Genomic DNA, 15,445 nt, shown 5'->3' on the forward strand with positions numbered 1-15,445 from the left:
GCAATAAAACCTCTAATCTCTGTCAAAATGTAAGTTTTCTTAGCTGGTTTGGCCCGCTGGGAGAGGGGGATGGTAGGTAGATGAGGTTTTGGAGGATTCGGAGGATTGTTTGTAGGGGGTATATTAAGTAGGTACCTTGCTTGGTGAGGGTTAGTAGTGTGGACAGAGACTGTTATGGGAAAAATCTGACGCAGAAACTAATAACAGACGCCACCTTCCATCTACCAACTTGTCAACGCCCCCTCCCACACCATCCTCTTTCTACTAAGTTTACCCCCTCCAACTACCTACCCCCTGTAGTTGAGGGTGATATTTAAAGTATGATGGTTTGGGTGGCGAGAGGGGGTCAGTTGGTAGGTAGCAGTGGGATGTCTGTAGGTAGCAGTGGGATGTCAGAGATCAAATTGACCTTTCGAGAATGAATATCGGTAATTCCATATTACTGTAAACTAAATAGCGTAATACTGTCAAAGTTCAAATTTTGAAAACAGAAATAAAATTTTCGAAGAAAAATCAATGTTCGAAAACAAAGAAGTCAAGATTTAAGTCATAAAAAAATTGCTTCAGGTAAAAAAAACTTCGCCGGTAGAATGCCCAAATATTCGTGTAAAATAGGCTCTAAACTGACTTGTAGTTATGGTGGAAGCAGAAGGGGAGATTTGAAGTGTCGGCAGTTTGGATATAGAGGGGAGACTGCCACAGGATCAAGAAATTTTAAGGCAACCTTTTAATCTTGATTTTTGAACTCACTGCTTCATTAGTATGCATGAAAAGCGAAGCTACTGTTGAAGTTCAATGTTCGTAAATAGAATTCAACGTCCTGCAACAAAAACAAATGTTTGAAAAGGAATTGATGTCAAAGTTGAATGTTTGCACAAACAAACCTCAGCTAAAAAGACTGTAACTTCTCTTCGAGTTTAAAAAAACCTGTAGAAAACAATTTTTCTATTTGAATAGTAAAAACCTGCAGAATACCAATATTCTCCGAGTCTTTAAAGTCTGTAGAAAACCAATACTCCTCTTTGAGTTGTTAAAAGCTGTGGAATTTCATTACTCCTCATAAAGTCGTGAAAACACGGCAAAGTCGAGAGTGCTGAGCATGAGATCAACACAAACGACACCGTAAATTTATGGTGTTTGTAGAAAAGTGTGCGTGTTTGTGTGTGTGTGTGTGCATGTGTAAATATACGTTTTTTTGCCTCAAAACTCGTTTTTGTAAACCAACCGCTTCTCTTGTAGACACAATGCGAGGCTGTTATGACCCAATAGTTGCCAATTATTGCTCCCCCACAAGAGCGTCCGTGTACCCACACGCGCACATAAAATCTTCTCGATGGGCTCTCGATTCCATTCAAAATTAAACTCTTCGAAACGTGAGCAAATTTTTTAGCCGTAGCAGGTAAAATGTCATTTACACCATAGGCTCGATAGATTAAATAGTAACAAAAAAACGCAACAGCATAACTGATGCAAACCATTCTTAAAATGGTTTTGTTTTAATTGAAAAACAAAAAGGTTTCTAATTTTTCTAATTAAAGGTTTCTGAAAGGTTTCTAATTTTTTTTCTAAGATCTTAATTTATAGTTGATCATTGAGCAATAATTATATTTTGAAACATTTAGTTTTTTCTAAAGTACAAAGCAGAAATGTAATATCGAAAGTAATTGCAATGCAGCAACAATGACATCCAACTAAGTTTGAATGTCGGATCACATGAACTCTATTGCCATGAGCCACTCTGTTTAATCAACAATGTTGTTTTCTAAATTAAAACACCAGAATTCGTTAAAGTAAATAATTTATTGAAATGAATTTTATTGAAATTAGGAGAGAATAACTAAGAAACAAAGCTTGCATTCAATCGGCCTTGAAAATGAACCAAACAAATTGGGTAAAATTATTGTTTCCTTGCTTGATAGCCAAGCCAAATATTGATTGTTTACGAGTGGCGTTGTTTACGAGTCGCACTAGAGAAAACTTTAATCTAGTTGAAAATCAATGTTTTCGAAGGTATGACCGATAAAATTGAAATGATACCTTTCCATCATGGGAATGGAGGGTACTTAATATTTCATAATACCGGAGCGACCAAATCAAATGCGTTACAGCCATGCATTGAAACCCTTTTACGTGCACATAGTAAATTTCGTATTTTTTGGTCTTGGTTGATAACATCAACAACGGAAAATAGTGACGCGGAAAATTAGTTAACGGATGGAGCGTTAAGTCGTTATCAGTACTTCAGATGCCTTGAGACATATCTCGGCCAAAACTTGTCATTTCTTGAAAAACTCAGAGAAATTTTGCAAAATATGTCCGGAAAACGCAAAAAACGACAAATTGTCCAAAATAGGTCCAAAAAACCATAAAGAGCTGAAAAGTTGTCGTAGAACAAGGCCAGTGAGCGTCGGTACCTCTTGCCATTTTTGACCACGTCGATCATCAACACGGGTGAGCTCAATCCTCAAAATTTCATTATAGACCCATCAAAAGATAACCATATTATAGATACTGATGTAAAGATCACGAGCTAACTTTTGATACCCGCACGATTTTTAAGCTCTATAATTGAGAAGTTTTTTGACCCCGAGCTGACACCAAGAGCTTTCTTTGGCAATCAAAAGATCTAAATTATGACTACTAATCCCAAATAGCTCATTAAATTTCGCCTGCAAGGGGCTTTAAACGCAAGGCTAGGACTCCGCTAAAAATCAGTGACATGCTCACATGCAATGCATCAAATTTTGTCATTATAATTAAACATATGTGATTCTGGAAGGTTTGTTTTTCAGGGCATATGAAGGAATTACATTATTCTTATCCAGGGAGGAGTTACTGTTTGAAGTTTGGTGTCGTGGAAGTTCGATGTTGGGCCGCGTGGAGATTGAGTTTTCCGTCACTAGAAGCTCAGCTGGGGCCCTCAAAACGGCCGTATCTTTAGTTTTCTGCGAGTAAAGTAGCTGCCGAATCTTTGTACACATTTTCGATTCATTTCTTTACAAAATAACAAAGATCTGATAAACCTGAATTCATTTATATAGTCAAATTAATCCAAATCACTAGAGAACACAATATTAGACAGGCCGCAAACAAGCCGGAAACGCTGAATGGGTTCTGAATGGGCTCTAAATGAGGTTCAAGGGTTACTTTGTGGCCCATCACAACTCCTCTGAACTCCCATTTTCCAATACAACAAATCACGATCCACCGTCGGGAACGTGTACTGAAACTCGGAAGAAACTCTGGTCAATTGAAAATTTTCACAAAGTTTTGAAGTCTCTTAATTCACTAGAGAAATATTATTTAACACGAAATTCAACCAAAAGTGAATTTAAGTCAAACTCATATATGTCATTCATACCAGTTACTTTGGCTTTAACTGTTATTGTTCCGACCCACTTGTGGGGGGAGGAACTATATAATCAAATGGGTTTTTTTTTGTTCGGTCAATTTTGGCCGATCGATATATTCATCGTAGAGAAATGTGAGTGTTATCATTAAAAAGCTCGTCCAGCGTAGAATTCAAAATTTAAAAGATTTTTTCGAGTTTCGTTTTTTTTCGAGGAGTTATCGAGGATTGAAGTTTTGTGTGAACACCGGATATTTGGCATGATTTTGTTCACTTTTAGTGTAATTTTTCTTCAAATTAAGATACTTTCTATAAAAATAGCATTTCAAATTTACATTTCATGCCACAAAAGGAACTAATTGTGTGTTTCTAATAGACTGAAGGCGATAAAAAGACTAGTTCCGGTCTCATAGGGAAGTTCACTATAAAAAAATTGAATTCTGATTGAGAGCTCTTTTTTTTATAAAATATTTCAATTTTTTTTGTTTTTTTAAGTCACCTAGAGACTGGTCACTTTTCATATCGAGGTTCCTTTAAACCCAAATTACAGTCAAATGAAGCCCAATGAACAAAAAAAAATCGTTTTCAAGGAATTGCTCATGTTTTTTTTTGGCTTCGACACTGAGTTTTCGTAATTTTAAATGAAAATTTGTGTAGATTTAATAACTTTTTGGAGTCCAATGGCATGAACTACTTGACTAAATGTGCAATATGTTCGATATTGGGCATTAACAGAACATATCTAGTGCTTTGAGTGGACAGCTATTGGCTGTTAAATCTTTAAAAAAAATTTTCGAAAATTTTTTTGAACATTAACCAATCATAAACCTATTTTCGTGAACTGTAAGTCAGTCTCAGTAAAGACAGCACCTTTTTTCTTTCCTACTGCAAACAAATTTTATCTGGTTAGCGGTTTTATCTACTAACTATTGGATATATGACTTCAATGACACAAGATCTCATTTTTTTTTAATTTCTTTTAGTTATTTTCGTGTTATTGGTTACTTTTGAACTCATATCACATTATCCAAAAAAATATAGCTTCTACTGGCTTAGGAAAATTGTTCAGTGGATCACTGATAAAGTTTTCAGTGAAACAATTTTTGGCATAAATAGCTTCGACACTTTCTTCTCGCACTTTTCTACTGATTTTTTGGTTTTTGTCTGTTTTTGTTGTTGTTTTCATAGTCATAAGACTTTTTGTGATGTGTTATTGATTACCTATGAATAACAAATGTCAGCGTCTTCGCATCTGGTTATATTCGAGCGGATTTTTTTGACTTCCGTTGAAAGCTAGTAATTTTATTGGTTGTTAAGACTTTGAAAACAATTTTTCAAAATTTTTTTCTGAACATTAACCAAGTTTAAACTTTTTTTCGTGAGCTGTTGGTCATTCTCAGTAGTAACAGCACCACTTTTTTTCTACTGCAACCAAAAAAAATCTGGTTAGCGGTTTCATCTTGTAACTATTGGTTCTATGACTTCAATGACAATATTTCAAAATTTTTTTTTTGGGTTTTCGGATATTTTCGTATTATTGGTTTCATTGGAACTCTTACCCCAATATCCAAATTTTGATAGCTCTTATTGGCTTTAAAAATTGCTCAGTGGATCAGAGATGAAGTTTTCATAGAAAAGCATATGGTTTAAATGGTTTCAACACTTCCTTTTCGGACTTTTCTGTGATTTTTGGCTTTTGCCCGTTTTTGTTATTGCTTTAACAGTCATAAGACTTATTGTGATGTCTTATTGATTATCTATGCATGAAAAAGATCCTTTTCCTCCCATCGGGATATCTGACGTTCGGTGGATCACCAATAAAGTTTTCAGAGAAAAACTTATGTTTTAAATGGCTCCGACGCTTTCTTCTCGCATTTTCCTACTGAATTTTTTGTTTTTGCCTACTTTGTTGTTGTTTTCATAGTTATCAGACTTATTGTGATGTCTTATTGATTACCTATGAATAGCCAACGTCATTGTTCTTACATCGGTTTTTACTTGAGTGTATTTATTGACTTCCGTTGAAGGCTAGTGATTTTAATGGGTGTTAATACTTTGAAAATATTTTTTCGAAAATTCTTTCTGAACATTAACCAATCTTAAATTTTAATTCGTGAACTGTCAGTCAAACTCAGTAGTGACAAGGCCCCCTTCTTTTCTACTGCATACAAAATTTATCTGGTTTCCGGTTTAATCTTCTACCTAATAGTTTTAAGACTTCAATGCCACTCGTTTTCATAACTTTTCGATAGTTTTCTTTTTTTTTGGTTCGTTTTGAAATCTTATCACATTATCCTAATACTGTTAGTTACCAATGGTTTAGCTAATACGTTCAATGGATCATAGCTAAATTTATCAGAGTACCGCTTATGATTTAAATTGCTTCGACACTTTCTTCAGGCACTTTTCTACTGATTCTTTTGTTTTTGCCTGTATTTGTTGTTCTTTGATAGTCAATGACGTTTTGTAATGGTTTATTGATGGAATAGGAAAGCCAAATAATCTTTTCTTCCCATCAATTTAGCGTATTTACTGGCTTCCATTGAAAGCTATTGAATTTTATGGCGTTGATACTACGAGTGGTTCTAATGTATTTGTTCATATTTGGGGATTTTTTGAAGTTATATTGTTAACAATTTTGCCCATGTTTGTCTTTTTTTCGTTGTTTTACGCCACATAAACGATACTGATAGATCTCAATTGCTTCCCCAAGACGTATAACTTAACCTTATTAACGATATCAGTTTATAGCTGTTTATTCTAATGACTTTCAAATCAAATTTAAAAATTTTTATTTTCATCTGTCTGTTTTTTTGCTTTCATTTTCGTCACCATGTCACTCAATCTCACTCATTAGAAGTCTCAATTGCTGGTGTTGGTTCAAATATTTTCTACGCGTGTTTATACGTTGTGACTGATTGCTTTGACGTTTAATTTCAATAAAAGTTTTCAAGATTTCTATACTGATCTATTTTTGGGTTTTTTTTGCTGTCATGTGTGAGTAGTCCTTCTATAAGGAAGACTCATTGATGTTAAGACGAAGAGCAAATGACGATGTACAGTTCTTGTTTGGCTTTACAAGTTACTTGAATGATAATTTCTTGAAAGATGTTGAAGAGTTTGCCGTGAAAGCTGTATTTAAATTCATATAGACTGCTGCTATTTTACACCGGGTAATAGTGCTTGAATCAGCTTTCCGTACATTAATATTTGGGTACACCAGTAAACCGTTATCGATTATTAACTGATTTCAAATACAGTGAAAACTACTCTTGCTTTAACTAGGTCATTTAAAAAACTGGTTATGTTTCGGCCTTCATTTGTCTGAATTTTTCGAAACATTTTTTGCCCAACTTTATCAAAATTTCAAAGGGATCCCGATCCACTGAATATGTATGGTCGCTGAGGAGGATAACTTTCGCGAATAAAATATAAAACTTTCTACCGAAATCTTTTGTAACAATGAATTATTTCTTTCAATTATTTCCAATTTTGTCACGGCGAAGAAACAGGTTTTAGGCAAAAAAGAAAAGTCACATTAACAGAGTCAGTTACTCGGTTCTCCTAAGATCTAAAATAATTTAACAAAAATTTTTCCATCATCAAAACTTTTACTGTTCAAGTTTCATTAGTATTTATTTGAGACCCAAATCAGAGTTCTAATTGTTGTTGCAATCAGTGCTTCCGGGTTGACTCTATAATTCAAAAAGTTATGAAAAAACAACTTCACATTATGTTTAGAAAAATTGAAGGTGATAGAATTTTCATAAAACGGGAGTTCTATGAATCTAAATTTTCATGAATTTTTCGGAAACCGAAATCTCATGTCATTAGAACTTTCGTTCATGGCAAAGTTGCAGTTTTACCATTCTTTTAAAACTTTTTTTATTTATGAACTCAATGGTCCATAATATGAAAGTTGTATTAAGAATAAAAACTATTGTCAACCCAGATCATGCATTTTCCCAAAACAAGTAATTCCCAGGTTGAGGTCCAGACCCAAAATTTCTTCTGATCGGACTTTCCAGACCGAAATTATCTCTGATCAGACTTTCCAGACCGAAATTAACCCTAATCAGACTTTCCAGACCCAAAAACCTCTGATCAAGCTTTCCAGAATGAATGAGTCCTCGTCAGGCTTTCCAAACCGAAGGAGCTCTGATCAGACCATCTCCAGACCATGGTCCAGACTAAAATTCAAATCATTTTCCAGACCCTAATCAGACTATGATCAGACCCAATTTCAGACACAAGTAGCCTCTGATCAGACGCAGTGGATACCATCTCCCCAGCTGACCACTCTGATCAAAAACAGTCAAAATCGCCATCATCAGCCCTCCCGTCCATTACCCCACAACACTCACACTGTCGACCCTCTTCCCCCTGTCGAGTTGAACTCCCCTATCATCCAGCCTTCTTCTCAACCCAAACCCCATCGTTTGACCCCCACCCCAACACACACACACACATACACAAGGGTTGAGGTTTTTTTTGCAAAAAATAGCTATAAGATGTAAGATTCGCGATGAATTTGAATGAAAACGTAAGACTTGCGCTCATTGCGATGAAAAAAATTAAGAGGGGATTTTTTCTCCGCCGCTTTTGCGGTGAAAAAAAATTATACGAAAACTACCGCTGAATTCACAACTATTCTTACGAAATTTAAAGAAATTTTACCATTGGAATAGTTGTGTTAAAAAAATGCCCTGATGTTTCTTGCTTGCCTATTTTGTAAGAAAAAAATTTTGTTTTTTTTTCGTACTTTTTGTTCGCTTGCAGCCAATTGAGTGTTAACGGACCCTGATTTCCAATGAGATTTTAGACTAAGCTTAACGGAATGAAATTTTAGGCTAATTGCTTTTTGATGAGATTATCATGCGTTCGAAGTGCTCATAATCAGAATATCCTGCGTTCAAAGTAGTCCGGATCAGACCCAAGTGTGCTCGAAGAGTTTGTGATCAGACCCAATTGCGCTCGAAGTTGCCTCTGATCAGACCCAAGTGAGCTCGAAGAGGTTGTGATCAGACCCAATTACGCTCGAAGTCACCTCTGATCAGACCCAAGTGCGCTCGAAGAGGTTATGATCAGACACAATTGCGCTCGAAGTCGCTTCTGATCAGACCCAAGGGCGCTCGAATCCGCCTATGATCAGATTTTTCAGACCAAATTGACCTCTGATCAGACCATCTCCGGACCATGGTCCAGACTGTAGTGCATTCGAACTTCCGTCCAGACCCTGTAATTTCGGTCTGGGAACACACGGGTGTGCGCTCGACTGGACGTGATCATAAGTCAATTTGGGTCTGGACCTCAACCTGGGTTGTCTTCCTAATCCGCAATACAAAATTTGAGCGCTACTTTATCCATCAAACACCAAAGAGGAAAATGTTGCCCTGTTTCAATCCGATACGCCAGATTTTGAATTTACTATGTGAATTCAATTACAGTGAAGACTGACAATAACCAAATCCAGATTATTAGAAATTATGAAAAAGTCACCCAATATTCAGAGCTATTTATTTAATTCAAATCCATGATCTACATTTTTAATTGATGATATTGCGTGTTATTTACTTCACAATAAAATATTACTTTAATCTGAAAGCACGGCATTTTATACGACAACAAGTATTGAGTTTTTCAAGAGAGAAACCCCAAAGTGTTTAAGTGAAAGAAAAGTTTTCCAAGAGAGGGCAGTTAGGCGCATAAAATATATCTTTAAGCGCATAAAATATATCTTTAAGCGCATCTGATTTTTGTAAGAATAGTTGTGAATTCAGCGGTAGTTTTCGTATAATTTTTTTTTCACCGCAAAAGCGGCGGAGAAAAAATCCCCTCTTAATTTTTTTTCATCGCAATGAGCGCAAGTCTTACGTTTTCATTCAAATTCATCGCGAAATTGATACATTTGAATTGAACACGAGATGCAAAACAGTTAAACACAAAAAGCATTAGGTACTAATTTGATCTCAGCTATTTTCTCAAGCTATTGACGATTAAGGCGGCAGGTTATTTATTAAAAAAATTTTTTTTTAAAATATAGAAAATTTAATCCATTCATATTAGAAAAACATATCTACTGAAAATGATCAGTTTGTAACCAAATTGACCAATAATGACTTTGTATGTGCTCAGGATCAAGCTATTCCCTCAGAAACACCATGCACATAACCACGCTGGCTTGGGAGCAACACAAGAACAACCACTTCTTTAGCATCTATATTTTAAAAGATCAGCGACGAATAGTATAATGTTATAAGGAATTAGAATTTCTAGTTGTGTTTTTAACCAAACTCCTTAAACACAAATTGTACATTAAACAATTTACATTAATCAGGGACCACAAACCTTTATTGTCCATCCCGAAAAAAACGCTAACAATCTCGTTAAGACCTGAATCACTAGAAGGCTGGATCATTTATTACCATATTGCTTCATATTCGAATTATTTGGAAAGCATTCTCAACCAGCCAAAATTCTTAGTCAAAGCGCCAAACCGGGCACTGAATTGGGGCTAAATAAGATTTAAGGCTTACCGTGCGGCGGATCATAACAATTCCACTCAACTCCCTTTTTTCCAAAACAACAACATACGTTCTACCTTCAGGTACGTGTTGTGAAACTCTGAAAAAATCGTTGCACGTTACCAAAATTTTTTGGTCAATTCGAAAATTTGAAGTTTTTTTTAATTTATTGAAATAACTGATTTAGACGAAGTTCTTAATACATAATTATATATGGCAAAAAGTGTAAATTTAGAATTTTAGATCGAAAGTGTACTTAATACATAATTATATACGGCTTTCTTTAAAGTTAGTTTGATTTTATCTGGAGTAATTTTAGCATTTAGTTAAATTGGAGGTCTGTAATGGAAGCTGTGATTAAAAGTAATTTGACGGCTGTTATTTGACACCTGATAACAGGTGTTTGAATCAGCTTCGTTTCAAAACATTATTACTTGGGTACACCAGAAAACTGTTTTTGGTTTTTCACTAATTTCAAAAACAGTGAACGGGGTAGACAATCCTTGCTTTAATTTGGCCATTCAAAAACTGCGGTTATGTTTCGGCCATAATTTGTCTGAATTTTCTGCATAATTCTTCCCATAAATTTTCAAAATAGCAAAATGATGCCACTCTCTAGAGTATGTTTGATCTCTGAGGCGTATAATTATCGAGAACTTATGATATTCTTCAATTTTAATCAAATAAACAATTTATTTCAAATTCTCCCATTTTGTTACGCTGACGAAATAGTTTTTAGGCAAACAAGAAAAGTCACAATAACAAGATCTATTAATTGGTTCCCCCAAGATTTAAATTTTTTAATTAAAATTCTTCGCATCTACAAAATGTCTATTGTTCAAGTAAGCAAGACCCCAATTGTGCTCTTTTTACACCCTTCAATTATAAAGCTCTAAGGCTACTTATTTCTGCGCACGAAGTGGATTTATTTAGTTCTCTCAGTTTAACCGACTCGGTGAAACGCTTAAGATAAACTTCAATTATTACGGTGTGCAATAAACATAACAACGGAGTCAAGATGAGAGATTTACACAAAGTGAAGCTATCTACTAAGCTGACAAGTCAGGCTTGCAAGCACTATATAAAGAGAATAGAGTCTTTTCAGTCTCAGATTGGTCAAAGGGTCAAAAGTTTACATTCAATATTTCGTCCGCTACATTCATCCGCGTTTAAGAGCTCTTTCTCAAATTTTTTCTCACGAATTTGTAGAATGTAGCGGAAATACCATGAATGCGCCATCCTTGTTCGGTGGCGGAGTCGGTCACTTGTGGCGTCGTCTGATTTCCTTGACTAATGAAGAATGTAACTATAGTTGTCAGTGAGCGGTCCACATCCTGTCGGTTGCACAGCCAGTAAGAGTGCCAGTACAAGGTGCACCGGCCATTAAGGTCAGTCCTGTTGTAATATCCATCTATCTCCCAATGCCATGTAGTGGGAATTTGTTTTAGTCTTTAGTCAGTGCCCGTGATACAAAGAAAAATCAAATCAACTTTATTCAGAACGGTTTTTCTCCGATTGGTTTTACGACCTTACCTTCTGGTTGTAATCCATCATTAGCTTTTGTTAGCTGCTAACACCCTTAAACTCTTTTTAATACTAAGACTCCTAAAGTTTAGTTTTCATTTTTTAATTTTTGACCGAATACAAAAAGAAATTGCTCCTAATCTTCAACTCGTTGAAAGGAATATTGATAACGAGAAAGAAAAAAAAAGAAAAGGACTAAAAAAAATAAAAGAAAATTACGAAAACTAAGTTGTTTGAGTTTTGTTGGAACGGTGTCTGGATTTTTGGGACCGTGACCTGGGGGTGGGACTGTTCCCATCAACGGTGCTCAAGTTCAAAGTCAGGGGCCCTATTTTCAGGATCCCGGAATTTCCCATCCAAACATTTGGCTCATTAACATAGGAATAGTTTAAATAATACAGAGATGTGGTCTTCGTAATTACACACACCTGCGTTGCGAACTGACGTGCATGAGTTGATTAATTTTGTGAAGTGACGTTGCATGAAGACATAGTTGTGGATTGTTCTGCAACATCTTTGTGCGGTTGACTTGGTGTAAATCGTCGCTGATATTCATCTCTGTGCAGTGTAGAATACCAAATTGCAATCAGAAGAAATTTTAGTTCTGATAAAGACTATAGCGAGTCGTGGCCCTCGTGAACATCGTCTTTAAATAGTTGTTTTGGCGATCGGCCAATACGAATAAGTGCTTTTACGTGTACCAAAATCTTTCCGTAAATTTAGGATTCATCGGAAAGTAAGCACACTCAAAAAGAAAATTTTTGTCTTGACCTTCCAATACATTCTCAATTTCCTTTTGTCCGATGGTGCAGGAATTGTAAGTGGGTTTGAGTTTAAGATTTGGGGGAGTAGAATTTTAACGGACCCGCTCAGGAACATGGATGTTGAGTTCCTTGTTGTTCCCGAGAAGATTAGCGAACAGATGGAATCGGAAGCTTGTCCCTGAAGATCTAAAATATGTGCTTTATGTCGCCACAGATGTGTTAGGCTTCTGGTTTCTAGATGAGGACTGTGATCCTCTGTGAGGGTTATAAGTTGGTCGGGATGAGGAATGTGACTGTAGCACCAAAACAGGGGACATTCGCATAGTTTGTTTCGCATGTCTTATGGGGCTAGGAAATTCTTTGCGATGAAGGGTCGGTTCACAGGTAATTGTCCGTGGATGTTGAGGAAATTTGAGGAATGTGTGGCTTTGGTCATGGAGCTGGCACTGTAAGGCTGTTGTATTGGTGTTTGCGTCCTGTAGATGTCACTGTTTGTGGTGTCTGCAGTTGTGGTGGCGGGTAGACTAGTGGCTGAGATCTGGGATGCGGCAATCATACTCGTCTAATGTAGGCCTATTTTGGCACCACTGTCTCTGGCCTTGAGTGCTGCGACTGCTCGTCGGCCACTTCATCAGCCCAGGAGGGTTCCTGTGATGCTGGCTGCTGACTTTCGATCAGTAGCTCTTGAGACGAGCTAACTACTCTCAACAGTGGTGTCGGGTAGTTAGTTTCACTCCCAATTAAGAGTGGAACCTCTCCGGCTCTTGAGCAGGAAGAAGAGGTAGCGGGTGAAAGCAGTAGGTTCTCACGGGGTAAGTTGCAGCAACCACAATTGTTGCCGTGGAGACGCTTGCGCTTGTGAAGAGCGCTGGCGTTTGCATCTCGCATACTTGTTCAGGTATGTGGGGTATCAGTACCAGAGTTGTAAGTGACGAAGGAAGAATATCATATACGTCTAGCATAATGAGGTTGTACTCAGTTGGTTCGATTTTTTTTTGGGGGGGGGGGGTTGGTGTTCGCTCATCCCGAGGTGATGTAAGATGTAAGGTTTTCCTGAAAATTTTTCTTTTTGTTGCGTAATGAGATCAATTCATTTTGAGTGTGGGTGTCAGAGCTTTCAAAAAAGTGTTTTCTTTTCCTGCTTTTAGGGTATGTTGTATAAAAGTTATTTGAGTCAATTTGTAATACGTGGAAGATAGTTTATGGGGATATCCCAAAAATCGTGATGTGATTATCTTGGCAAATGTGATATTTGATCCCAAAAGACTCTTTGAATCATATGTGTTAATTTGCAAAATATGCCGGAGAAACATTTTGAAAAGTTAAACACTGTCCGTGCAATGACTATTTTTTTAATTTTGAACTAGGGATATCCAAACACTCCAATAAAGGAGTCTTTCAAGTAGTTTTCAATTATTTAGCCACACGAGTCTAGAATGCAATGTGTAAACATTTTACCGTTAATATTTAGTTTTTTGAGGTAATTTGTTTACTTCCTCTTTAACTGTGAGTACTTGGCTTGTAATTGGGCTTTTCGTGCCTAATTGGCAAAAATGACAGCTAATGATACTTCAAATTTCTTTGCTGCAAAGTTTTCATTAGCAACTAATTGAGTCCCATTTCAATGTCCTACCCGCTATTGCGGGAAGTTCTACTGACGATTAAGGTCGCCGGTAATTCATCAAAAAAGTTTTATTAGTCAATCCAAAAACAAACACCAGATGCCTGATATACAAAACTTAATCCATTCATATTAGAAAAACATCTCTACTGAAAATCATGAGTTTGTAATCATATTGACGAAAACTGACTTTGTTTATGCTCACGATTAAGCTATTTATTCTGAAACACCATGCAAATAGGAGTTGACACTGTAATTGCCACTACAACTTGATCCTTGAAACTAGTATTGAATGCAATTACTATAGCGCTGGCTTGCCAGCTTCTCATGAATAACCCGTTTTTTTTACTTATCTATTTTCAAAGATCAGCGAAGAATGCTTTAAGGTTAATGATTTAGAAGTATTGGTTAGTTGTGCTTTTTAACCAAAATCTTTTAGAATTAACTGCAAGGCTGAATCTTTCATTACCATATTGCTTCATAATCAAATAATTTGAAAAGCTTTTTCAATCAACTCAAATGCAGCTATTTGGGAACAATTTCTGGTTGTATCTTTACCTCTTGTTTCCACCTCAGCAAAAACAGTTCAAAACCAATTTATTAATGCCTGTCATTTAATCACACATCAGTCTCCTACGCCCGGTTGGCAAATAATTTGAAAAGCTTTTTCAATCAACTCAAATGCAGCTATTTGGGAACAATTTCTGGTTGTATCTTTACCTCTTGTTTCCACCTCAGCAAAAACAGTTCAAAACCAATTTATTAATGCCTGTCATTTAATCACACATCAGTCTCCTACGCCCGGTTGGCAAAACAACAACCGCAGCCACATATTCAAAAACTAAAATCAATTATTACGCTATATTTGTGCTCTTGCATCTTAAGTTTTTCCTCGGATGCGGTAAATACCGCATTCAATTGACAAAAAAGATTACAAGAAAACTCCTTAAAAAAGTTTGCACTCGAAATAATAGGCAAAATGTAGCTCAAATAAATACCGAACTAGAGTTCGCTGCCCAAATAAGAATGTTTGTACGGATTTCGACTTCCACTACGTTGCCTATTTCACCTGCTAAAAACGTAAAATTTAAATGTTTGCCTTTTGCCTAATTTCACTCCAGAAAACAATTGCTGTTCCACTCTAACTTTCAAACTCATTCTTAAAGCTTATATCAGTTAATTTCAGCCAGGTTGTCAAATAGAATCAACCCTCTGTCATCATAAGCACAATAAACTTCAGCCGCTCAACACCTAATGTTACTTTCTGAGGAAGTCTACTCAAGACTAATAAAATGAGGAGTCTCATCATCAAAACATAGCACCCCAATAAAAGGACAATTCACAAGTTGTGACAACGTAATAGAAAACTTTTAAAAGAACAAATTACGAGTTTCGTTAAAAACCAGTTAGGAAAGCATTACTCAGAGAAGCACAAAATTGCATAATCCAACAGAAAGAAAAACCGTGAGCTTCATATACCATCGGGCTGCGTGTGCATGGACGAAAAGGTAATTACGCTCCATGCCAAAAAAGATTTTTAAGCAAATCAGTACGGGAGTTTTGGATAAACTGAATGGCCACAATATGGGAACCACAATCTCTTCGTACAGTCAAATGAAAGAAAAAGCCCTGCAGAGTCAGGAGGACCTTCTTACGGTCCTGT

The 15,445-nt window shown here is 36.3% G+C and overlaps 2 protein-coding genes across 2 annotated transcripts in view; one reads left to right on the plus strand and one right to left on the minus strand.

Moving 5' to 3' along the window:
- The window catches only part of LOC142340100 (serine protease 43-like), a 36,732-nt gene extending 35,012 nt beyond the window's left edge, over positions 1–1,720 (minus strand). The window contains exon 1 of the mRNA XM_075390523.1: positions 1,226–1,720. Coding sequence (XP_075246638.1) covers positions 1,226–1,478 — 253 coding nt within the window. The 5' untranslated portion in view covers positions 1,479–1,720. The remainder of the gene's footprint in view (positions 1–1,225) is intronic.
- The window catches only part of LOC142339478 (uncharacterized), a 604,341-nt gene that overhangs the window by 436,820 nt on the left and 152,076 nt on the right, over positions 1–15,445 (plus strand). The window lies entirely within an intron of this gene.

The sequence above is a fragment of the Convolutriloba macropyga genome, chromosome 5 (assembly GCF_964194025.1).
Source record: "Convolutriloba macropyga chromosome 5, txConMacr16.3, whole genome shotgun sequence".
Classification (NCBI taxonomy): domain Eukaryota; kingdom Metazoa; phylum Xenacoelomorpha; order Acoela; family Convolutidae; genus Convolutriloba; species Convolutriloba macropyga.